Source organism: Pteropus alecto, unplaced genomic scaffold, assembly GCF_000325575.1.
Source record: "Pteropus alecto unplaced genomic scaffold, ASM32557v1 scaffold13, whole genome shotgun sequence".
Classification (NCBI taxonomy): Eukaryota; Metazoa; Chordata; class Mammalia; order Chiroptera; family Pteropodidae; genus Pteropus; species Pteropus alecto.
In genome coordinates, this window is record NW_006434373.1 from 9,399,179 (window position 1) to 9,423,816 (window position 24,638).

Consider the following 24,638-nt stretch of genomic DNA (forward strand, 5'->3'; position numbering starts at 1 on the left):
GCGTCTCCCAGTTCCCTAAGCGGGGTGCGCCTTCTCGGGCTTCGGCAGCGCGCGGGTGGGCACTGGAAACCCCGGGCTGTCAGACCTCGGCCTGCCCTGCCAGGCATTAGGGGTCAGGTGGCTGGGGATGTGATGGATGTATGGGCCACTCGGCGCCTCCCGGCGAACGCGGGTGGTTGGGGGCCGACCAGCCCACCCCACTCCCATGCTCCTGCGGATAGCTCTGGGCTTTATATCCCTCCTTTTATTAATTGGCCTGGCCGAGCAGCTCTCATTAGGGTGGCCCCCCTGCAAGCAGGACAGTGTCCTACCAAAGCAACACCGTTTTGTCATTGAGCCCTTAAGAGACTAGTGTGGATCTCCGGGCTCGAATCTAAAAGTGGGCCCAGAACCCCGAGCAATGGGTTATCCCTCTGACTCGAATTTTCCTCTTCCAGGATGGTTGATGACTCTGAACTCAAATCTTGATATATTCTTGAGATATCATAAGATAACTCTTCCAATTTCTGGCATAATTTTTCAGGGAATATGTAATTAAGGATGTGTATTCATACACTCACAGGTTCAGGCCTCTGAAGGTCGCAGTCTTTACCTTGTGTTTGTGTGGTTATCAGTAGGCCTGGATTTCCCTGCTGGTGAAATGGGAGGTTGATACCAGTGACTGCTAGGTATAAGAAGGCCAAGGTTGGAGGAGAAGACCTTTAATAGGGATCAGAAATTAACAGGTGGCTATTTTTAAAAAATTTATGATTCATATTTTCATAACTACAAATGTGATTTGATTTGAAATTAAGTAGAAGAGGAGAGGGTGGACAAAGGCGGTTATTCCTGAAGCACATATACAGCTGGAGTTTTGTGTGTGTGTGTATTCAAAAATTAAGTTTCAATAGTTCTAAATAAAAATCCTGGCTTCTCAAACCTTCACAACAACAAAACTTCATTTCCTAACTGGTCAGCTTTCATTCTGTGACCTTTCTATGTTGATTTTTTGTTTTTCTGTAGTATATTTTGAGTCTGCTATTGCTAAAACCAAGCAGAGTGACGGAAAAAGCAGGCTTGGGAAAAAATGTTTAAATAAGCAGGCTCATTGGACCTTCTTATGTGTTCGTAGAAAACTATACCTTATGTGTTCTTAGAATTACTATATCTTGGCAGAATAGATGTGCTCTGTAGAAGCTGAAGATAAGTCATGTCTTGTGAGGTGGTGGTAATACAGCTATAACTCTGGATATAATTTGAAAGATATTCAAAAGAGGAAAATGTTATACTTTTAAAAGAAAAAAAAACCTACTCAAGATAGCATCATTTGCTTGTGGTTTAGAAAATTGAAGATTTAAGTAGCATTTTCTTCTTTGAGAATGGCATTTCTTTGAAATGTGTTCCGTTGGCTTCTCTTTTCTTTCCGAGTAGATGTATGTGCACGCACATCTGGTCACTCATGTATGTATTTATTTTATCATTTATTAATGACAATTTCTGATTCTTCATGGCTATGTAAATTTATTGCATGGGGAAAGGTCATATGTGGTTTTAGATTTTGTGAAGAAAAAAAATCACACCTACCCACAGTATTATGTCCTAACTGTAAGCCAGGCACTGGGCCAGGAGCTGGGGATTCAGTGAGGAAAGAGGTAAACTCCAACCCTAAGAATCTGTCAGGAAAGGCAAACCTGTAATCAAGTAGATAGGTAGTGAGATGTCCTATTTTCTAGTTTGGTTTGGAAACTATGACCTTGAATTTAAATAAATTATAACTTGCCCCTCAAAAATGGTATCAACATTTTAGAGTTTAATTATCATGTTATATGATTCTTACCTGCCTCAACCTATGCAAGAAGTTTGTACATCTTCAAAACTCTTTGTGTGCAAACATTTAAAATTTTTAAAATTATCCTTTGAATTTTAAAATAATCAGATGTGATAGAAATGACAGAGATGATGGAGAAAAGAGAATAAACGCCCATAGTCCTAACAACCTAACACAAATGATTGCAATATCTGTATTACTATAGATAATAGTAATTATCTTTTAAGACACATACTTTATATAATTGTAGTCATGGTATTGTACAATTTTTATACTGGTTTTTATATTTAATATTTATCATAAGCATTTTTCATGTTTCTATATATAGTTTTTTTGCTTAAAAATTATATATGGCTATTTATAAGACCATGAATATAGCCTAACATATAGCCATACTTTTATCATTGGATATTTGCTGTTTTCAGTTCTTCGTCATTATAAATAATGCCCTGATTGATAAACTATAGGGGGTTATTTCTATTGGATGTTATTTTCTTCATAATAAATTACAAACTGATATTTCTGGAAAATTGATTATTAAATTATTACAGATATATACTATATATAAATTATTATGCATATATGATTTATGTTATGCATATAATATTCAAGTTGGTTAAGAAAAGATTATAATTATGAATAAGAAGCTTTATATGCTTTCTGAGGTAAATCTGCTTTCTATTTAGTATTTGTGGATCGCCTTCCCTCTTACAGGAATAAAAGAAGATAAAATAATAGCTTGGACTTAAGAGCTTTGCGCTATATAAAGACTTGACCTTTAACTAATTCATCTGAAATCCAGATGATAAAATATACCTCTTAGAGTAAAACCAAAGTAAGAATGCTGTAAAAGTAGTAAGCTGAAAAAAAGAGTAAGTTAAAGCAAGGTCTTTTAGGAAAAAAGAATTTTGAGCTCCAGAATGTAATAATGCTTTTTGCTTTCTTGTTCAGACTTCAAATAAATGATCAAAGAAATTTATATAGTGAGAAACCTGTACCCCACAAGTATAAGGAGAAAGAGACTGTTTACTCCTAGGCTATAGACTCCAAGGCATTTCTCATAGATTCAGTACAGATGGAACTGGGCTAATGGAACTGATGGGCAACACTAAGATTGGGGTCACAATTCCCTTTCTAAGAGAGTTGTACAAAAAATAATGAGCAGAACTCCTGATAGAACTGCTTAATTTTGAAGTGGTGAAGATAAAAGTGGATCATTCTGTAAGACAGAATTACTTAACTTCTGAAGCAATTCCTCCATGATACCCCTGGGTGAGCACAACCACACCAAATGAAATATGCTTAGATGACAGGGACTAAGTTCTCATGTCCAGAAATGGGGCAGGAGTGGGGGTTCTGGAGAGGGAGCGCAGGAGAATTAGAATATGAATGGTCAGAACACTGCAGTCAAGGGAATCACTTATGTGGAGATCAAGAGCGAGACTTATCCTCAATTATGCAAAGGAAAGAGATGAAAAGAGGACTTCGTTTGGAGCAAGGATAATGTGTATGTAAGAAAGCCAAAAAATACACAAATAAATGCTCTTCCTGACAGGGAGATCAGAGCGAATGGAATACAAGCCATGTTCTAAGTGAAATACAATCATTATTTTCTTTGAGATTAAAAAAAACAAACAAACAAATATGCAGATGAAGATGAGTTATCATGGACCAGGAAAAATTAATAAAAAGTAGCCAACATCAAGATATAGCTTGATGAACACTTTGAATTTGAAAAGTGTTTAAAAGAAAGTATCCCGTTGGAATTCTGGTCAAGTTTAAAAAAAAAAATCACTTATCCCCAAAGAGGATACACCTTCTCCAAAATGAAATATCAGCAAGCAGAAAAATTATATTCTAAAATGTACAATTCTGAAAAATACCAGGAGACAATTATCTTATAATACTAATATGGGTCAAAAAGGGAATATAAAAAAGATGAAGAAATACATATTAGGCAAATGCTACTAAAAAAAAAAAAGTGAGGTAGAAATATGTAAATATATGTAAATATCAGAACAATGATTCAAAAGTAATTAAATGAGAAAAAATTTAAAGTAATAAAAGTTACTATCTTTAGTAAAATTATAAGTCTCCTGTATATACTGATTATCATAGCATTATAATACATATAGCTGAAAGCATTCTTGTGTTTATTTATTTTGGGAGACATGATTCATAGATGCAGTGTTTCTTCAAAGGGTCCTGTGACCTAAGATGGGATAAAAAAAGATCAACATTTCAGCGTAGGAAGTAAAGAAAACAAAATCGAACTATAGAGGAAAAGAAAGAGGATAACGTTTAAAAAATTTCATTTTACAATGAGAATCTGATAGAAATCTGATAGAAAAACTAAAAGCTGCAGCATTCTAATCCTTAAGTCATATTAACCTATAGCTATCTATAGAACATATCAACATTCCAAGAAATAAGAACGAGGTCAAGAAGGAGAAAAATAAGAATGGGGGTCAGTGAAGGAAGGTGTTGGAGAAATTGGGGATGAAATTCTAAGTATGAGTAACTGAATCGGACTACAGTAATGGAAATGGGGAGGTGGATGATAGAGATTTATCAATAGAACAAATGCTAAGAGATTTTGGTGACCAGACCAAAAGAATGAAAGGGAGGAATGAGTAAAAATGATTCCAGGACGTCAAGCTTGAGCGATAATGGATATTTTAATTCTTATTTTGTTCTGCCTAGATAAAACAACTACTTCTTTATCATTCAGTTAGCTGTAAATCTTTTGCTTTATTATTTTAAAGAATCTTTTTTTTTTTTTTTTATGAAATCCATAGGAGATCAGCTTCACATATTACTTCTGGAGTAGAGAAAGATTTTTTTTTTTTAATTACTTCTTATTGCTGAAAAGTACAAATTATGGAAACTTGTATCAGACAAGATACAAATCTGTGATGGCTGAAAATACTATTAAATATATGTTACAAAATTTGCCTGAGGATAAAAAAAAAAGACTCTTAGATAATGTAAAACTGGGATGGGAATCTTTCAAGCATGAAACCTTGCTTAACTCTTCCTCTCAAGAGCTAAAGCACAGAGATTAAGATAAATATTGTAAATAAGGGACTTAAATTTTCAGAAATAGAACTTGCTGGATTGAAATGTCTTTCCTTAAATGATTCTTTTCATTTCCCTCAATTCTACATATGTCAATACTTTATGGAGAAAAAAAGATATGAAACTCTGGAGAGCCTGAAAACAACTTTCTATTTTTTATTAAATAACAAATTAAAGCATTTTTAAAATTGACTTAGTTGAACTAGGTGATTTGTTTTCATTTTCTTCCTTTTAAGAAACGAATAGCTATTTTAAAGGTATATTCTAGACTAGAAAACTACAGTAGGAAAATCAAGGAAAAACCAGATTTCTTAGTAATCTCATAAGACAAAAACTTATTCTTGTATATAAAATACATTCCATACAGTTATTTTTTGAGAAAATTCTGAAGTTTTCTGAGGAAACTTAAGAATAGAATATACTATATATACATACAACTATAAATCAAAAATTATGTCTCAAATTTCTCTTTTGCCTGTGTTGTTTATAACTAGTTTAATTTCCCCCCTTCCCCCCAAAATCAGTCTTGACTATGAATAGTAAACTCTATAGGTATTAAAATGCTCATCTGAGCATCTAGACCAGTGATCCCATCACCATTCGGGACCACTGCTGGGAGTATATAAAATCACCTGAGGACTGTTTCTTAAAATACCATTTTCCATACTCTACCTCAGAACCTCAGAAGGTTCTGATTTAGTATATCCGAGGTGAAGGATACCTAGTGTTGAGAATGTTTACAAACCTCCCTGGATGATTTACATGTTACTTATCTTTGGAAACTACTATTTTAAACCATTCAACCTTCTTTGTCCAAACTCTGTGGGTTCATATACAAAGTTAAACAATCAAAAAAAAAAATCAATAACTCTTTTCAATTTTCCATATTGTTTTAATTACAGTGTGGAAAAATTTTGAAAACTACTATTTTAAACCATCTACCTTCTTTGTCCAACCTTTGTAGATTCATTACAAGGTTAAGCAACCACGATAACAATAGATAATCTCTTTTTCTGTTTTGTTTTGTTTTGTTTTTTTAAATAATAAAATGCTTATCACTGAACTGTCAAATAATAAAAGCCATTGAAGAGTCTGCCACTAACTGGAAGATGGGAAAACCTTTTAAGGACTACTCCGAGTTTGGTAAACTTGACCTTCTTACAAAATCATATGATCAACCCGTGGTGTTTTTTAATTGATATTCTTTTTTAAAATTTTCTTACACTTATGCTGCACCCAGAATAATTCACAAAATTATAAATACGTATCATTTTTAAACTTGTAGTGAAAGACAAAGACTTGTTAAATGGATTGACTGATCTTCTCAGTAAAGGTTGGGGAGAGGCTGCTCAGCCTACATGTGCAAGCTGATCACCTTAATTTATAATTAATACTGCAGTGATTTAGGTGATACAAATACAACTTCATTCTCTCTCCTACTCCTGGACTGTTTTAGTTTGGCATGCAGGGTGCAACAACAAACATGTGTTGGGCCATCATAGTCTATTCTGAATTCCTTTACCAAATCTAATAATTTTTAAAGGCCAAGGAAAATTCATTTTTTGCGGTTAAAAAAACAAATGAAACAGAACAGAATCCTTGGTGAAATAATGATACCGTTTTGAAGTATTTGTAGAAAGAATCAGAAAAAAATAATCTATTTTTTGGGGGATGTAGTAAGTAGACTCAATATAAAAAGTAGAGAACCATTTTCTGTTTTTGATCAGCGTGTTGACAAAAGCAAAAGAGAAAAAGAGCCTGTGTTTGGAGATGGTCCTTTGGAATGTTTGGCATCTTTTGTTCGGTAACCCATCTTGGGTGGCCCTTACAATCCTACTGAGAATGGACTATGCGTGTAACACTCTGTTTTTGCAGGGCTACATCCTGATTTAGTAAGGGCCAAGACATAGACACGTAAGCACCCAGATGAAAGTGCATTTGGAGGGAGAGAGGCAGAGAAAAGTGAGAGAGATTGATGCTGCGATCCCAGGGGTCAAAACTGCAATGTCCTTGTTTTCCTGCTAAAGTGATCTGCTCTGCATTATGACAGGGCCAGACCTAGAACTCGGGCTGCTTTTAAGGGAGGAATCAACGCAGCTGCCTGCTTTTCCTCCAAGCAGAAGCCTGCTTAGAGGGAAGGATGCATGTAGGCCATGAAAGTTCATGAGCAAAGCGGATCAATGAGAGGTTTGCTTGAGAGACCCTGAAAGGCCTGGCATTGTAATTCTAAAGGTAGCCACACTACAATTTAATTTCAGTGTGTAGACTGGGAGAGGCAAGAATTGGAGACTCCCTGTCTCTGATCTCTGAGAAAGAAGGTGCTGTTCACAAAGCCATGGAAAGGTCAGATTGAAAATGTGGATGGCTGAACATCACAGAGGTAAAGGTCAGAAAGTGACCTCGGGAAGGGCATTTACGTTCTCTAAACCTCAGTTTTATCTGTAAATTAAGAATAACAGAACACCTGCCTCACTGGGTTATGGCGAGAAATAAATGAGATAATCCATGCAAAGCTCTTAGCCTCATATATCATAAACTTTCAGTAACTTTTACTGTTAGGCATGATTTGTTTAAGCTTAAAATTAATTATTTTCATATTTTACTTGTTTTAAAGAAATTACAAGTGAAATAGTTGTTTCAAAATATTTGAATTTTACAAAAGTTCTTGAAATTAAAAAATAAGAATCAAATTCTCTGCCTGCTCTCTCCTTCCCTCCCCTACCTCTGTTCTCCCAACACAACAGACTTCCTGGTTCTAACCAGCTCATGTGGATCTAGGCAAGTGTGCCTCATATTTTTAATCTGTACAGTGGGGATAATAATAAAAACTTCTTCAGAGAGGTATTAAGGCCTTGCAATAGTGCCTGGCACAGAGCCAGCTTTCAATAAATGTTGTTCTCAACTTTCAAGTGAAAAGAAAGACTATATATATATATTTAAGCCTGATTCTCTTCTAAATTTATGTATACTTATTTATGGACCATTATCTTACCCTAAGAATTGATAAAATACATAAAATTAGAAGCGGCTTCAAGGGTGTGTTAAATTTTATCGCTAGAAGTCTTTTGGGATATAATCTATTGCAAACTCCTAGTCAGTCCAGAAGTTCTTTCTGCACACTCCACAATATGTAGTCATTTGCTCTGAGAATATCCAGAAAAGAGCTTACCGCATCTTTGATAGCCCAACACATAACTGAGAACTTTTAGATAAAACGGTTCTTTTTGTTACTAACTTCTGCTGATAACTTCCATTTAGTATGGATTTTCCTTGCTGGAAGAACGAACACTACAAAACAAAATCACGCCCTTGACTGTGTTCTGAACTTTGGATTTTGAGTATGACAGAAGGACTTCTTTCAATGCCTTCTTTCTGCTCTAGTACATTCTCTGCAGAAAAACAAATTCTTTGACCCATGTATCATAGGTGGGATCTGTTTTCTAGTTTTCACATTCTCAGCATATTTAATCAAGAATTTATGAGACTAAAACTAACTCTAGGAAACTATAAAATTTGTTATCTTTAGGAAATTAAGACAACTTCTTACTGTGTGATACAAGATTATCACATGGGAGTTAAATGCTTTTATTTCATCTTTTTTTCAAAATTCAGAGTAAAAATAATAAAAGCATAAAAGAATATTTTTAAGATTTAACCTAAATGAAAAGGCTGGATGAATGAATAATGACAAAAAACCTGAAAATAATATTTAAATAGAGTTGATGAGAAGTTTGATGATTTCTTGCTGGAAAAAAGTAGACACATTTTTATAAATGTGTGGCTGGAAAAACTATAAAATGAATCATATAATAAAAATGGATTCAATTTTAAACATTGAGAAATGTCTCTACTATTTTCACAAACAATAATTGATGCCAAGAGAGTTTATAATCATGAGGTTGAATGATAAGAATATGTTGAAAAAGTAGTTTCTTTTTCTTTTTATAACACAATAAAATTTTAATTTAATAGTTCTATAAACTACTTGTCTTGATTCCTATCCTGTCTCATCTCTCTGCCTAAGTTTTCTCATCTGTGAAATGGTTCTAGTAAGACTTAAATCACAATGTATGTCACACTTAGAACAGGCTCCACTCGTGAGAAGCCCCATAAACATTTTTGTTGGAAGGACTTTGTTTTCACATGGCAGTCAACAGAATTTGGGAAGATATCAACTGTTGAGCTCACTATTTTACCATGGGAACTCCTCATCTTCTAGAGCGTTTCATCAAGTTTTTATGGTTTTTTTTTGGTAGGGGTGCTGTGTGTGTGTGTGTGTGTGTGTGTGACAATTGTTTTCCTTTTTATAAAGTAGTTGGACTAGAGAATTCTATTCAGTTTTACACCAAATTCTGTCTTTAACACTTTCCCTTAAATGGTTGTGATGATTAAGATCAAAGACAATCACTGAGACACTGGGGTTGCTGGAGTCCAGATGTGCTGTGGAGGCTGTAAGAGGTGCACTTGTGGGAGGGAGTGCAGAGTACCGGCAAAGCACAGGACATGGTTCTCAGTATCCTTAGGAGGGAATGAAGATGATCTGAGCTTGAAAAATGAGGAGCTTTCAGCCATTCATGATGGAGTGAGAGCTTTTGTTTTTTCAGATGAAGAACTGGAAGTGGAATGGGTTGTATGATAATTCTGTTCTTAATTTTTTAAGGACCCGCCCCCCCTACTGTTTTCCATAGTGTCTGTACCATTTTATTCATAAAGGCCTCAGAGTTTGTGCACATAAGTGGCCAGAAGAATAGGTGTTGATTTTGATGTGTTGCCAATTGTAGTTAACAACTAATGATTAAAAAGAAATCAGATATTTATGTCTTCTTTTTTTGAGGGGGGAATAAAATAAATGCTGTGAGTCTACTAGAGTAGTATATTTCTCTTGTTTACACTTTTATTCCCAAACATTAAATTTTTCAGTTGTAACAAACAAATCACACACAGAGACAAAAACTCTTCATGAGTTTAATTAGGGAATAGAAAGGACTAATGTGGGATTGGCAGCAGCAACAAAGAGGACACAGCTGGAATAAAGGAGCTGAGGTAGTTGAGAAAGGGTGGAAGATAGTGGTTAATGGTACGTTTAGCCAGTTCAAGCATGTGGGTATGAGTATGAAAGGAAGTGCAAGTAAAATTCAGTGGGATTCAATGTCCTTGAAACATCAGGTTAAATAAAGCAAGAAGTCTGTAAGCTCTACAAATGCCTTTGCTGTTCCATGCTGTATACCCAGCACATGTTACAGTACCTGATACCATAGTGGATGCATATTTTCTTTGTGAATGAATGAATGAATGAATGAGAAACAAGAAGATAAGCTGAGGTTTTCTGAGTTACAAGAGAGACCATATTAGTATATTGGGAAGATAATTTCTGATATAAAGAATAGGACATATTGAAAAGGTTGATATTTGTAGCAGTTTGGACCTGAGGTCTTATGGCCTAGCAAAGGCTCTGGGAATAAAGTGAAAGAGGTCTTGCATATCAATGGAATGAGGAAAGTAAAAAAAAATCACCAGTGAAAAGAGAATCTGTGCAATCTTCTGCACATGTGGAGGTTTTCATATGGGTCCTGAAAAGCTCAGGGTAGTAGAATCTGAGACTTGAGACTGGTATCAAGTTGTCCTGTTGATTTTTAAGTGATGATGTTTTTGGTATGGCCTATATCTAATGAAGAGGCAGCATAGATACATGACTCAGTAATCGTAGCTGGACACTAACAGATGATGATGGAAACCGTAAGAACAGATGCTCATTTAAGGGGTTGAGTGCAGACCACAGACACATGGGACAGTAGGTAAAAGACATGCTGTAAATCATAATTTAGAAGACAGAAGTTTCAAAATTGTTTAATGCAAATCCGAGAAGGTATGGAGAAGAAATGACCTATAGTGTTGCAATACCTCACAGTTAAAGAAAACTGAATTTATTAACCTTAACTTGGTCAATAGAGAGCTGGAATGACCTAAGAAGAGTATATGCCAATAGAAGTAAAATATAACTATCCTAGATTACAAAACTGGATTTTAACCATTTAAAAGAGCAATAAACCAGTTTCTTTTCTGCCTGAGTTGCCATTAGCTGCTTCCTAGTAAAAGATTTATCAATGAACATATTGTAACTGTGCAGCCTCCTCCCACTATTGAACTAGTTAAATACCAACTACTTTTACTAAGTGTGAAAAAGCTACTGGAGCCATGCTTTTCAATTAGTGCAGTGCCTTGTGAAGGACACTTCTGTAAACAGAAAAAAAATATTAGGTTATAAATACATAATAGTGATAAGGCTAAGGTACATGGAAGCAATTTCCTGTCAAAATAATAAGCTTACCTAGGATACTTAAATATCCCTGCTGGTCTTTATCAGAGGAATAATAGATTTGCTGTATTCAATCATATTGATTCAATATAAATGCATGTGTAAAACAATATTTATGTAAAGGAAAATTATAACAATCAACTGACTCAAATTAATTTTGGACTATTTATATGTTTGTAACAAACATTTTGCTACTTGCATGCTTTACATAATATTTAATATTATTAAATCAGTCAAATTTCCAGTAATTCAGGAGCTAGTTGTTAAATTTTAATATATGTGTGGATTAAACAGGTTCCATCAGAGTTTGGACAGATTTTTCTTCGGCTGTTGATTTGGTGGCACTTTTGTTGTAGGTAAAATGTGGGTGAAAGTGGATGACAACTAACGTCATTTGTTACAGTTGCACTGTTTTTGTGGGCCAAATAATAGTCAACTTGGAGAGTTTTAAAAAATAAGTTCTGGATGTCTAATTCTCTAGATAAACAAATTCATAGTCAGACATTGCTTTTGCTTCAGATGAGATATTTATAATAAAAGGTGCATGGAATTAATATGTGAAGGTGCCATGTTTATACGTTAAAAATTTTTCAGCCGGCAACTTATGGTCAGGTCTTAAGAACAATAAATATGGCTATCCATAATTTTCCACTGGTTCAGTGAAAAAGGCATTATAGCTAGTGGGTAGGTCTATAAAATTTTCTTGGATCATTTTTGAACAGCATTGTGAAACCACTCTTTATTTTCTCCTTTGCACTGTCTAATCTTGAAGGATCTCTAAAAGATTCTGTATCCAGTTTTGGGTACATAAGAGACTGTCATTCAAGAAGCATCCTATATTGAGGCCACCAGATGTTTCCCCCCACAGTAAATCAGAGAACAAGCATAATTTGAATATTCTGCATATATTTACATATCGATGTCAAGAGTCCCTAACTTCAATTATGTAAAATAAAATTAATTAGTGCAGCCTACTGCAAAGCACATATTCAAATCCAATATTCAGAGCAAGACAGCCTGGAAATACCTAGCACATCTTAAAGCAAATTAGTTTGATTTCTTCTGGGAATAGGAGGGTTGGGCGGATGTATCTACCTAGGTGCATCAAGGAGAACATAGATGCAGAGGAAGGTGCTCAAAGAGGGAATCAGGTTAAAGCTCATTTGTCCTGAGTTTCTGTGTTCTCTTTCCCAGTGAAAATTGCAATTGCACAGATTTACACGTACTGTGAACACATTCTTTTTATCTGGGGCTCCATCCAGGACGGAGTGGCAGTCATTGTTCTTGGTTAGCGTTCTTTCTCTAGCTCCAAGGAGCAGTAGATAGGAGAGCCAATGCAATTTCCTGGTATTAAAACTATTGTGTTTCCCTGTCTTGGTATCTCGTGGCTGTGCACTGCTTGGAAGACCAAATCTATTCTTTACCTACCTTTAGAAATTCTCCTCATCAGTCCTTGACATTAGCATGGTCCACTATAAACACCTTAGGTTTTGTAGTCAGAGCTGCTTTTATATTTCAAGTTTGTTTGGGTGGCTTTGATCAAGTTATTAGCTGCCCCGAGGCTGGAATTCTTAGTGCTTTCATAAAGAGACAAGATGTTTCCTTTCTTCTGTGAGCCATAAAGATTAAATAAAATATCATTGCTAAGTGCCCAAAACAGCATAAATCCAAAAAAAATGTTAGCTCCTCTCCTTCATCTAAGAATCAGTCCAGGTGTTAATCAAATGAGAAGTCTCTCTGTGGACTCACAGAGTAATAAGGCAACACTTGCCTTTTCAACATCTCCATTCACACTAAATTGCACTTATTTGCTTTATGTGTCCTGCGGGCAGGGTACATAGTAGGCCTATCAATGCCTGATGGATTGTGGAAGGTGGTAGCAATGGCTGAAGGGAATTGACACATATAGCAAAATGTAGATGACTCAGAATTGTGCAAATTTAAGTGGTAAGTGGGCATCTCATCTTCCTCTTCGATGTAATTCAGATTTATTCAGAGTAGCTGGAAGAATTGATATAGCCACAGCATTCATAGAAGAAAAAAACAACTCCATTTAGAGTAGTTTCTGCCCCATTCTCTCTGGCCCGCATCCTTTATGGCAAGGACAAAATTGGGAGATTAACGTGGGACTGTCATTGGAAACAGATGTCTATGAGTGTCACATTAAATTAACTCAAGGGAAAATCCTGGGAAAGATCTGAGTATTTCTCCTGGATTGGTCAGCTGTTCTCTGGCACAGACCACCTTTAAGTGGAGACAGCTCTAGGTATATGAACACAGACCTCGAAAAATTTCCTACTAATATGTGCACCCTAAGAAGCAAAGCCATTTTACCCCAGTTAATCTAGACTAGTGGTCTCTAAACTGACATGCAAATAGTTTATGAAATGCACAAGATGATGTGTTAGGCTGAGAGGAAAAACATCAAGCTTTTATTGATATTATTCATCTCATTCTTTTAAAATTCCTATTTGCATGTGTTTATCATATACAGTATAATGGAACATGTGTATAACTAACGCGTGAATAGGTGTACATTGGGCACTTGTTTTTGTGATCAGGATAAAGATGGCTCAGGTTACTAACACAACTCTCTCTTTCTGTTCCCAGACCACCGTTTTGTACTTGCTCGCCAGAGCTGACTTCAGCATGCTCAAAAGGAAACAGAGCTCCAGGGTGGAGGCCCAGCCAGTTACTGACTTTGGTCCTGATGAATCTCTGTCGGACAACGCTGACATACTCTGGATTAACAAGCCAGTAAGTTTCTTTTTGAAGTACGGAAAAGCACATGCTGTTTTAAAGGAAATTTGATTCATATATTCAAAAATCATGTCCCTTTGGCTTTGAAATGTCTGTTTGAGCTGCAGTAGAATCTGGATGAGTCCGGGAGTCTGGAAGTTGAGAACAATTGAAATAATGAAGTGCTGCTCTGAGTTACTTACATAGGAAGAAGTGCTAGGTGGTCTGGCTTTCTCCTCTCCACCTCTGTGCATGCTGTCCTCAGAGTCACCCAGACAATGCCACTTCACAGGCTGATCCAAAGCTGGAGTCCCATATCGGTGACCTCTTTTACCAGGCAACATGTATGAATCTATGAGGAGATAATCAAATGTTAAATTAAAGGTCTCCTTCTGAGTTGCAAGTTTTGAGTAAAAGTAAAGGTTAATGAGACAATGATAGTATCTCCGAAGAACTTTGTCACCTTCTCTGCCTAATTAAGCTAATGAGAACTCGAGAAGATCTGCTATACCAGGTATCATTGTATCCTAGACAGTTTAGTGGCCAGAGCTAAGGTGGAATGACATATTCATAGGTATTGGAAACTCAGCTCTGCAAGCTAGTATAGGGTCAGCTTTATTATTATTAAACTCATAGTGCAGGCTGAAGTAAGAAAATGAACTGTTAGCTCTCACAGTGCTTGTCTTTCCCTTGACCACGAAAAAGGTCATCTGCCTTGGTCTCCCTGACCTTTCCAGTCTTTCCTCGTCTAATCTGTTCTCCAGACTACTTCTCCAGCCTGCTCACATTACTTTTTACATTTCCATTTCTGTTCACATTATCTTCTGCTTTACAATCATTAAAATATCCCTGTTATCTACATTACAAGTTAAAATACATATTACATTCAAGGCGCTTTCTATTCTGGCTCTAACTTGTCCATCACTGGCCCTTTCTCATATTTACACATTGTCTACTTGAGCCATATCAACAACTTCCTGCTCCTCCAAGAGGAACTCCTCCAGTTCACATTGTTCTCCTTGCCCAGGGGCCCTTTTCCAGCAACCCTGACGAGTCCAGTTCTCCTCATGCAGGTAGCCAGGCTCAGATGTCACCCCTACTCCCAACTACTCTGAAAGGTTCCTCACTTGACCCTCCACACCACAGACAGAATAAACCTCTTCTCTTTCCACTTACCCTATTTTATATTTGAATAAGTATACATATATACTGAGTATAAATAAAATATTTATGTTATGTATATCACACTACAAAGTAGTGATGAGTCAGAACTGTGTTGTTTCCATTTTTGTGTCCTGAGAGCCCAGTATAATTTCTGACACGTAGTAGGTCTTCTTTTCATGTTTAAAGAATTGAATAAAATAGAGAACAAAGCACTCACTAATTTTTTTTTTAGTGTCCATCACATACCGAGCTTTCTGAGAACTTCTGAAAAAAAGTAGTATTATAGATGGAGCCTCAGAAGCACTAAGTAAAATGATTAATGTTTAAGTAGAATTTATTCTTTAATTCTGAAACACATTTGTTGTGGAATAACCTTTCTTTTAGAGCTCTTTTGTGTGATTAAATACTTTGTGTTGGAAGTCCAGATGGGGCTAGATTCACAAACTGCTGTTTATTGAAATGCTTCCAAATTGCATGAAAAGTGCATCAACCCTTAAAATAAATTTAATCATCAGTGACTTATATGGTATGGAATTAGTGGCATTACGTCTTCATGCAAATATTATAATTGTCAAATTAATGTTAAAACCCATTCACCAGCCTACAAATGTCTGAGTCTCCTCAAAGTTCTGACAGTCTTTTCTGTCTTTCATCTTGGGTGCTTGCTAGCTTGTGTAGCTGCAGAATCTATCTACTACAAAACAGATTTTTTTCAGGGGGATTAAAGGATTAATGTGACTGCATATACATCCAGGATAGTCAATAAAGAACATATTTAAATTATATTTAAGAATTGTCTAATTAATTAATTAGTAATATTAATTATGTGGGTTTAGCATGAAAATGCAATATTTTTTATCATAGGTTTTATTAATTTTCATAATAAAAGTATCTGAGTGATTAAGTCCTATACATATGCACAGGTAGACACACACATGCACACACGCATTTACCTTTTTAATTTCTGCTTTATGCTGGGGTTAAGGAAAATATTCACAGTGCCTGTATTGCTAGATTTGCAAAGAAACTTTTTTGTGTGTGATTTTAGAAGATAAATCTGGACTAAATTTGTACAAAACACGTTCTCCAACATAAAGAGGGAAGTCTATTTATTATCTTTTGAAAATAAAGGATGATACCAGATTTTAAACAATATTTCAATATAAGGATGCTACATATAATAGACATATGGAAAGAAAACCCTACACATGGGAAGTGTTATATATCAATTCATTTTAAAAAGCATTTGTGATCTACAAAGTTAAGCCATTTGCTAGATACTAAGGAAGTTACAGTAAATATAATGTGGTCTCTGATTCCAAGTGCTCGTAATAGATAAAAAAGTATAAAAGTAATAGTACATCAAGTTTCTAGTTACAAACAATTAAATCAGATTCTAATTAAATAGGAATCTCCCTGTGTTGTGGCCCGTTGCCCTGGAAAGTCTCATTGGCATTGGAGTAGCCTGACCAGGTTCACATCTGGGCTTTGGCTGTTATTAATGCAAGACTGTAGAAAAGCTTTTTAATCTTTCTGAGCCTAGTGCGTTCATGTGAAAATTAGGCCGATTTAAGAATTAAATAATATTAAATATGTGGAAATATTTTTATGCACTTAATAGACATTAGTTTCCTTCTTCTCTTTACTAGTAAAAAATTTTAATCTCAGTATTGTTTTCCAAATAGTGCGACTCCTAATACAAGTTTAAGATATCATTTTATGATGTCAAATAATAACTTCGGACCATTCTTGCAGTGGGTTCACTCTTTGCTGCGCATCTGTGCCATCATCAGCGTCATTTCCGTCTGTATGAACACGCCCATGACATTCGAACACTACCCCCCTCTTCAGTATGTGACCTTTACTTTGGATACTTTATTGATGTTTCTCTACACGGCAGAGATGATAGCAAAAATGCACATCCGGGGGATTGTTAAGGTGAGTGTTCCCATGTTATTTAAGCTAAAAACCAAAATGCATTGAAAATCTAAATCAGTTTATTATGTTCATATTCATTTCAGTAAAGCTAAACATCTCTTTATTTTATCTACATCGAAGTCTTTTAAGATAGGATATAACTCCAAAGATTGATGAAAATGTGATGCATAAGAATATTTTAAAAGTGAAATCAATTGTGTAAAGCACCAAGCCTCGGAATATCTGGGAAGGAGCTAGGTGGCCTGACCGCCAGCTTCCTGAGGGCCAGAATAAGGTCTGTCGTGCCACCTATGGGTGACCTCAAGCAAAGGAGGCATCTGTTGATTTGCGAAATGCAGAATAAGGTTACATGATAAATGTCACAGTGTGATGCTGTTCAGCAGAATGTCATTAACCTGAGGCATTTTGAAGGTATAGAGGGGTTAGAAGAAAGGACTTGAGGTAGAAAGGAATTCCAGGACTATGAGAAAAGGAATGTGTAGCATGAAATTGCCACCAATGGGAAACCAAAAATAAGTAAATAAAAGAAAAAGAAAAGGAAGAAAATTTCTGTCATGGGATATTTCTTTCTTCTGTAACACTAATCTTCACAGAATTAAAAATATGTAGATGATACTGTCTCTAATGTATTTTAAATTGTACTGTTTACCAAGACAGAGTGTATAACGAAATAGCATCGTGGGCGTTGGGGGTCTCTGCCAAATGACAGATTTGACTCAAATCCTGGTATTTTACTGGCTGTATCAGCACCTCAAGTTGGGTAATTTTTATGGAAAAGGGACTCATTCTGTACAAGAATTTCAGAAGTTTAGTGAGATGATGCATAACATGTGGTTATTGGTCAGTTGCTTCTCTTTACATAGTTCTCTGTGTGCTATCCTTAAAAGAGATAGATCACAGTCAATGTATTATTCTTTTCACTTTTAACTTTTTTTAAAACTTTTTGTTATAGAAATTTAAAAATTTACTCAAAAGTAGAGATTAGAGTTGAAATGAATCCCTATACCTTAACATCAACAATTATCAATATTTAGCCAGTTCTATTTTATTTTAAATCAAATCTGAGAAATCAGATAATTTCAGAAATAACTCCCTATGCATTGCAAACTGATAATTTTATCATACCCTAATGCCATTATCACGTCTAGCAAAGTTAAAAATAATTCCTTAATGTAAGCTAATATCCAATCCATATTCGTATTTTCCCAATTGTCTGAAATATTTCCTTTTACAGTTAGTTTCTTTGAATCAAGGCTCAAACAAGGTTAACAAAGTGTATTTAATTTTTATATTTTAAAACCTCATTTAAGTTCCAGCTACTGGCTATTGTCAAAATTTGTAAGTAGCTTTGAAAAAGATTTTCTGAAGTTTGTTAGGTGACTCCAGAAAACTGGGAATCATAATACAAAAGAAGAAATTTAATTCAGTATAGGAATTTAACTTGAATAGGCCCATCAAAGCCTCAGCAATCTTGATGCGATTATCAAGAAACCAGTAAACTCAGAGACTTCTCAAGAGCCTGTCATGAATGCAGTAAGCATAGACCCCAGGAAATGCAATGTGGCTCTAAGATGTGATACGTAGCATGCTGAAAAAAGTGTTGGTTCATGGGAACAGTAGGCACCCTCCATGACTCAACCAATGGACTTCAGCATGATCCCAAAATTGGATCTTCCACAAGTGACAGTTATTCCAAGCATTATATGCCTACGTTTCAAAAATCAGTAGCTAAAGCAGAAGGTCACCTTGGGGGAAAGTGGTCCTGTGAGAGTGCTAGAGGTATCTTTTATGAAACTGTAACTTTACTCTCCAGCATAGCCTAGCCTTATTTTAAATCCTTTGATTCCCCAGAGGGCCTTGAATGGCCCTGGCACTTATGGGTATTATTCATTCAGGCAATGGCAATCTTTGAATGTTTGGGTGAAACTCTTAGGGATTGAAATACTATGTGTTGACTTCTTTGAGGTTCCAACTTGAATGAATAAAGGCATGACATTTTCCTAGAATAAAAAAAAAAAAATTTGTTAAGGTATTTACTAAATTAAGACTTAGGTTTCACATCGTAAAAATGACAGTAGGAATTGCTTTAATTGTCACAGTCAATGATAAAAAAGAGCAGAGGTGGATTTGATACATAAATTATGCATTCATTCCAAGTGATCACAGCACTAAATGAACAGAGGTTTTAGTAGTTTAAATAGAAGTCAAAGCAATCGTTAAAAAAAAAAACTTGTTTTCTGACCAAGTTGTTTTCGAAATGCTATAAATGAGCCATTTTCAGTACTTTCAGACTTTCACCAACATTTGGATGCGTTATTTACTAAAACCAAATTTTGTTTTATTTTCAATCTGTAAGAATTGAAAATTGAAAATTAACATCAGATATGATTTTTCTGTTTTTCTTTCAGATATGATCAGATTAAACACAAATGTAATGCAGATTTTAACAAGATTGCATTACTAACATTATCTTGAAGTAATCAACACAGCTTCATATCTCATTGAAACTGGTATTCAATGTTTAAATGCTGACTGATATTTGGGTTAAATGTGGTTAAATATGAGGTCTTGAATTAGCTTTAAATGTATCATCTCATTGAAATTTCAATATTGCGGACCGCACAAAACAGTCATAACAGTTGGTATCATTTTTGTAATACATACTTCTGCAAATATGCACATTAGATACAGATCAAAGAGTAAATTCTGCTTGAGATCACATGCTTGTATTTAAGAGTTAACTTACTTTCCCGAAAGTGGGATTGCTGGATAAAATAATTCTAATTTTGAATTTTTAAGACTGTCTGTACTGTTTTCCATAATGACTGTACCAATTTACATTCCCACCAACAGTGTACAAGGGTTTCCTTTTCTTCTTGCCATGCTTGTTATCTTTTGTCTAACAGATGTGATATGATATCATTGTGGTTTTGATTTTACTTCCCTGATGATTCCTGAAGTTGATCACCTTTTCATACACTTGTCCATTTGTCTTCTTTTGAGAAATGTCTGTTCAGGCCCTTTGCCCTTTTAAAAATCAGGTTATTTATTTATTGATTTTTTGATATTGAGTTGTATACATATATCAAATCATCTATTTGTGCACCTTAGATGTATGTAATGTTAATTGGCAATTATACAATAAAGCTGGAAAAAAACTTAAAACTTTTAATCAGACTTAGTTTTAGCAAAAAAAAATCATTTGTCACAACTAATTTAAATATTATTGGTTTTGTATCTTTGTGTTTGTAAATTTGGTTTAGTTTTACAATTGCATGAGAAGTACATATGTATATAGATATTTAAGTTATCCCATAATAAATACATTAGCCCACATAGGGACTCTATAATCATCTTTTAGTTGACCACATGTGACTCATTATGTTACCATGCCTTTTTCGATTAATCTTACTGTAAAATTTTTAAAGCTTTATTAAGCACTTGTCTGCTAAAAAATATTTTTTGAGATAGTTTCATACTTTTTCTACCACTTCATTTGCCAACTACTGAAATTTTTACCTCTCAATCAATTTTGTAGTCTCTTTACCCAGAATAATTTGCAAATTTGTGCCGTTTGTTCACTTATGGAACTTACTTTTTTTCACACATATAAGGACATTATGAATATATAGATATACATTGTGTTCTATTTTAAGCATTAAGTTACTCTTAATATGTTTCACATCATTTAGAACAGAGCTATACATCCTAGCTGTTCAAATATTAAATGTTTAATATGCACTGATTTTCAACTGAAATATTTCTCCTTAATAAACTAAGGAGATTTAGTTATTAAGTAAGTAACTCTAGTATGTCATATGTCTTCTGCGTGGAAGAATATGTGTGAGTCGATATACAGATATTTTAGAGATTTTGGGATTGCTGGTCTTTCATTTTTGGAAGAGTATTTTTCATACATAAAGCTGTATTAGTCCATAATAAAATATTTATAGAAGCAAACCAGTGTATTCTTGCCCATCTAGCATACACAACTCTAAAATTATACCTAGCCTGGTTTAGCAATGTTATGGTACATCTAAAAGTCATACCTAATGCTTAAGGTAATGTGATCTAATAATATCTAGGTTATAAAATTATCTGCAACGAACCAAACCCAGTAGATTTATCTTTCAAAATGAAAGTACTGAAGCTGTAATTTTCTAGTATTACGCTCTAATTTTATTGACTCAGTGGTTCGTCATATATGTTAAACTATGTATACATTTTAATTTACTGTATTAAAATTTTAAGATACTCAGGATATAAGTATAATATGAATATAAGAGAGTTATATTCTTAAACCCAAGTACAGTTTCTAGTCATTCAGCAAACATTGATTGAACACTTACGATGAGCTCATAACTGCTCTGGGAGAAGGGATAAAACAGAGCAGAGCCCCTGTCCTCAGGGAAGGCCTGGCCCACTTTTGCACATGTAGGCACTTCTCATTTTTTGCATCCAATCTATTCCGGAAAATATGTTAGATACTATATTTTCAGAAAACAGGAGACTGTATTCCATTATTTTAAGTGGGAAAACTATGAATGCATTACAGCAACCCCAACCAATATCTCCAAATATCACAAAATTAGTCTTAACACTAGATAACTCTCCACCTGTATATTTCTGTATAATAAACAGCATTTAAACACCCATTGCTCAATTATTTGTACTTACCTAATTCAGCAGTGGATGTTTTGTATACATTTAACCAAAACAGCCATATGTGCTCTGATAAGCAGAGAAATAATAGGTTAAAGTACTATCTACCATATTTCGTTGAATCTGTGAGGTCATCAATTACAAGATGCAGCATCATTTTATATATCCTTAAGGAAGAAAAAAATGCTAATTACAATTGGATTGTAAAATATAAAATTGTAAGTGATGCATCCATTATAAAATGCATTCTAATTCAGAAATGTTAAACTACATTGCAGGGGAAGAGATAATATATCTTAAAATTGGTGAAATAACAGCAAATAGACTAGAGTTGATAGTCTCAAGTCTTGAAAAGGTGAAAGGTCAAGGAGAAGATAGGGAGGGGAAAGTAGTGATGAACTTAACACTCATCCATTGTTAATAGGTTAATAATGGCAGCACAAGAGTTAGCCCAAAAGAACAAAACTATGCCTGCATTTTGCACATTATACCTTCTTGCAGGATTCATGGACAACTTAAATGCTTCCACTGGCACATGTGCAGATTCATTGTAGTGGTTCTTTTGAGGGCAGATATTTTTGCAAATATAAATAGCAAATATTTATATAGTGAGAATTCAGGCAGTGAGAAATAGAACTTTAGTATTTTGTGAAAATGCTGTAGTGATGGTTTGTAAAAGGTATGTGGGGAGGGAGCACAAAAAGGAATGAAACATTCTGCTTGGGGATATCATGGAATTTTTGAAGAAAGAAATGTGATGTGACGTCTTAAAGGTTGAGTAAATGTGGTCCATGTCACAGGCAAGAGGGGATGGAAGTAAAGGATTTCGCAGAGAAAGAAAAGGAATACTCTGAGACACAAAGTTGTGGGAACAGCCTGGTGCTTTGGAGAACACTAGTCAGGGGTAGCAGATGGGATGTTCACAGGGAGCAGCTGGAGAGGATTCTGTGAAGACAGGCCCAGCTGCACAGTGAAGGGCCTTGCATGGAGTTCAGACTGCATTCCGTGGTCAGTAAAGATGCCTGGGGTATTTGAAACCAAGAGTGACATGATCTGATTCGTATTTGGGAAGTTTGCTGTGGGGGTAACTTGCTGATGCATTACAGGAGAGAAATTGAAGCAGAAAGTCCTCCTAGCAAGAAATGTCTTTAAAAATTTTTGTTATAGGAATGTATTTGTTTTAAGGATTTCACATATTCTATAATGTTTCTCAAGCTTGAAAGTATCTGACAATTAATTCCCACTTTCCAATAATTTGTTTCTAATTGCTTCCACCACTAATTCATGTTCTGAGAAGCCTTCTCATTTACCAAATCCTTTAGAGTCAAAAATGAACCACTTGGGAGATGTATGTTTGCATTGTCACAGAGTGTCTGATGTATTGCAGACTATGAGTTCTTCAGACAATTCTCTGTTGTCTATTTTTTATCTGACAAGAGACCTAAGTAAAAGTAACATGCATCCTCCGAGCATTCTTGAAGTAATAAATAATAATTCTAAGACACACTGACAGATGGACCCTGGGAACTCAGAACTATAAATCATGTGCTCATGAAACTATACCAGTGCCTATCATTTTATAACTGCAGACTATATCCCTATAAATGACTTCAGGTAAATGTGTTTGGTTTCTCTGCTTGTTAAATACTTGCATGGCAATTTACGTTACTTTCTTATACTTTATAATTGATTGGCAGCCTCCGAGTGTTTACCTTTATATAAATGGACAGACAGCTCTTGAATAATCCATCTCCCTAGCCATTAGCACGCTGATTTCTGCCCACAGCTCAAGCACTCTTTGCCCTCCATTTCCAGTTGATGCAAGAAACAAATTAAAACCTTTCTTTCAGGTTAGAAACATGTAAATTAAAAAAGATACGATAAATATGTTAGACACAAAATGTAATATGAGATTATATTTCAGAGTGCCAGGTTTTGAAGTCTGTCTTCTGTTTATTAAGAGGTATTTGAGACTTGTGGAGCCTTAGTGATTATTGATTGATGTATCAATTTCAAGTTGGTTATATTTACAAGTACATTATAATGCACAAATCATGTAAATCTTGACCTGATTACTATTTGCATGGTATATAGGCTCTGCTTATTCAAACTATACTAATCCAGAAAACATCCAAAAGTTATTTCGTAATTTCATATGTGGTCTTTCATGATCCCATAGGAAAGAGGCTTAACTTTAAGGTACTCACCTTTAAAGGTATTATGTACAAGTTTCTCTTTGAAGGAACAATAGCAAGAGTTTCTGTGAATGAATGGATGACGAGGTGCCTTCATAAAGCATATGAATTGACTTTTTACTGTGTGCATTATAATGTATGAAAGCTCTCTAAGACATGGTTTATGTGCTTATTTTGTCATTCATTTAATATCTGTTGTATGTCATTCATTGTACTAGGTACTGGGAATACCACCCAAAACAGTTTAAAGTCTCAAGATGTTAATCATTTTCAGAACATACTCACACATTTACAATGGGTGATAGACTTTTTTTTAAGGTAACACCAGAATATACGTTTAGAGAAGATTTAAGTAGGAAACCCAAACTTAACAATTACATCCAATAAATCGGAGGGACTAAAATATAAATTCATTAAACCATCAGATGGGGACTACAAAGGACTGTTCTGTAAATATGCAATATGAATATTATTTAAATACTTGAGCTGAGTTGCCAATTGTTGCACGATGTATGAATTACAGCACTGGTCAGAGTAGGCTCTGGTCAGATCGAAATGTAGAGGAAAAAGGTGGTACAGACAGAACAATGAACACTAAAGAGCAAAAGCTTTAAAAAAAAGATGAGAAAAAATCTGAGTTTTTGTATGCCAGGTTTCTAAACGCTGCTGATTAAAGAATTTTTTATTAAACATTTTTATAAATAATAAGTGACTCAAAAATATGAACCAAAAAATAATA

The 24,638-nt window shown here is 34.9% G+C and overlaps 1 protein-coding gene across 3 annotated transcripts in view; it reads left to right on the forward strand.

Annotated features, from left to right (window-relative positions):
- The first annotated feature begins 13,814 nt into the window (after positions 1 to 13,814).
- NALCN (sodium leak channel, non-selective) overlaps positions 13,815 to 24,638 on the forward strand; it is a 263,458-nt gene continuing 252,634 nt past the window's right edge. For all 3 annotated transcript variants that reach the window (XM_025045009.1, XM_006909384.3, XM_025045008.1), the window contains exons 1-2: positions 13,815 to 13,958; positions 16,860 to 17,042. In XM_025045009.1, the coding sequence (XP_024900777.1) occupies positions 13,851 to 13,958; positions 16,860 to 17,042 (291 nt within the window). In that variant the 5' untranslated portion in view covers positions 13,815 to 13,850. The remainder of the gene's footprint in view (positions 13,959 to 16,859; positions 17,043 to 24,638) is intronic.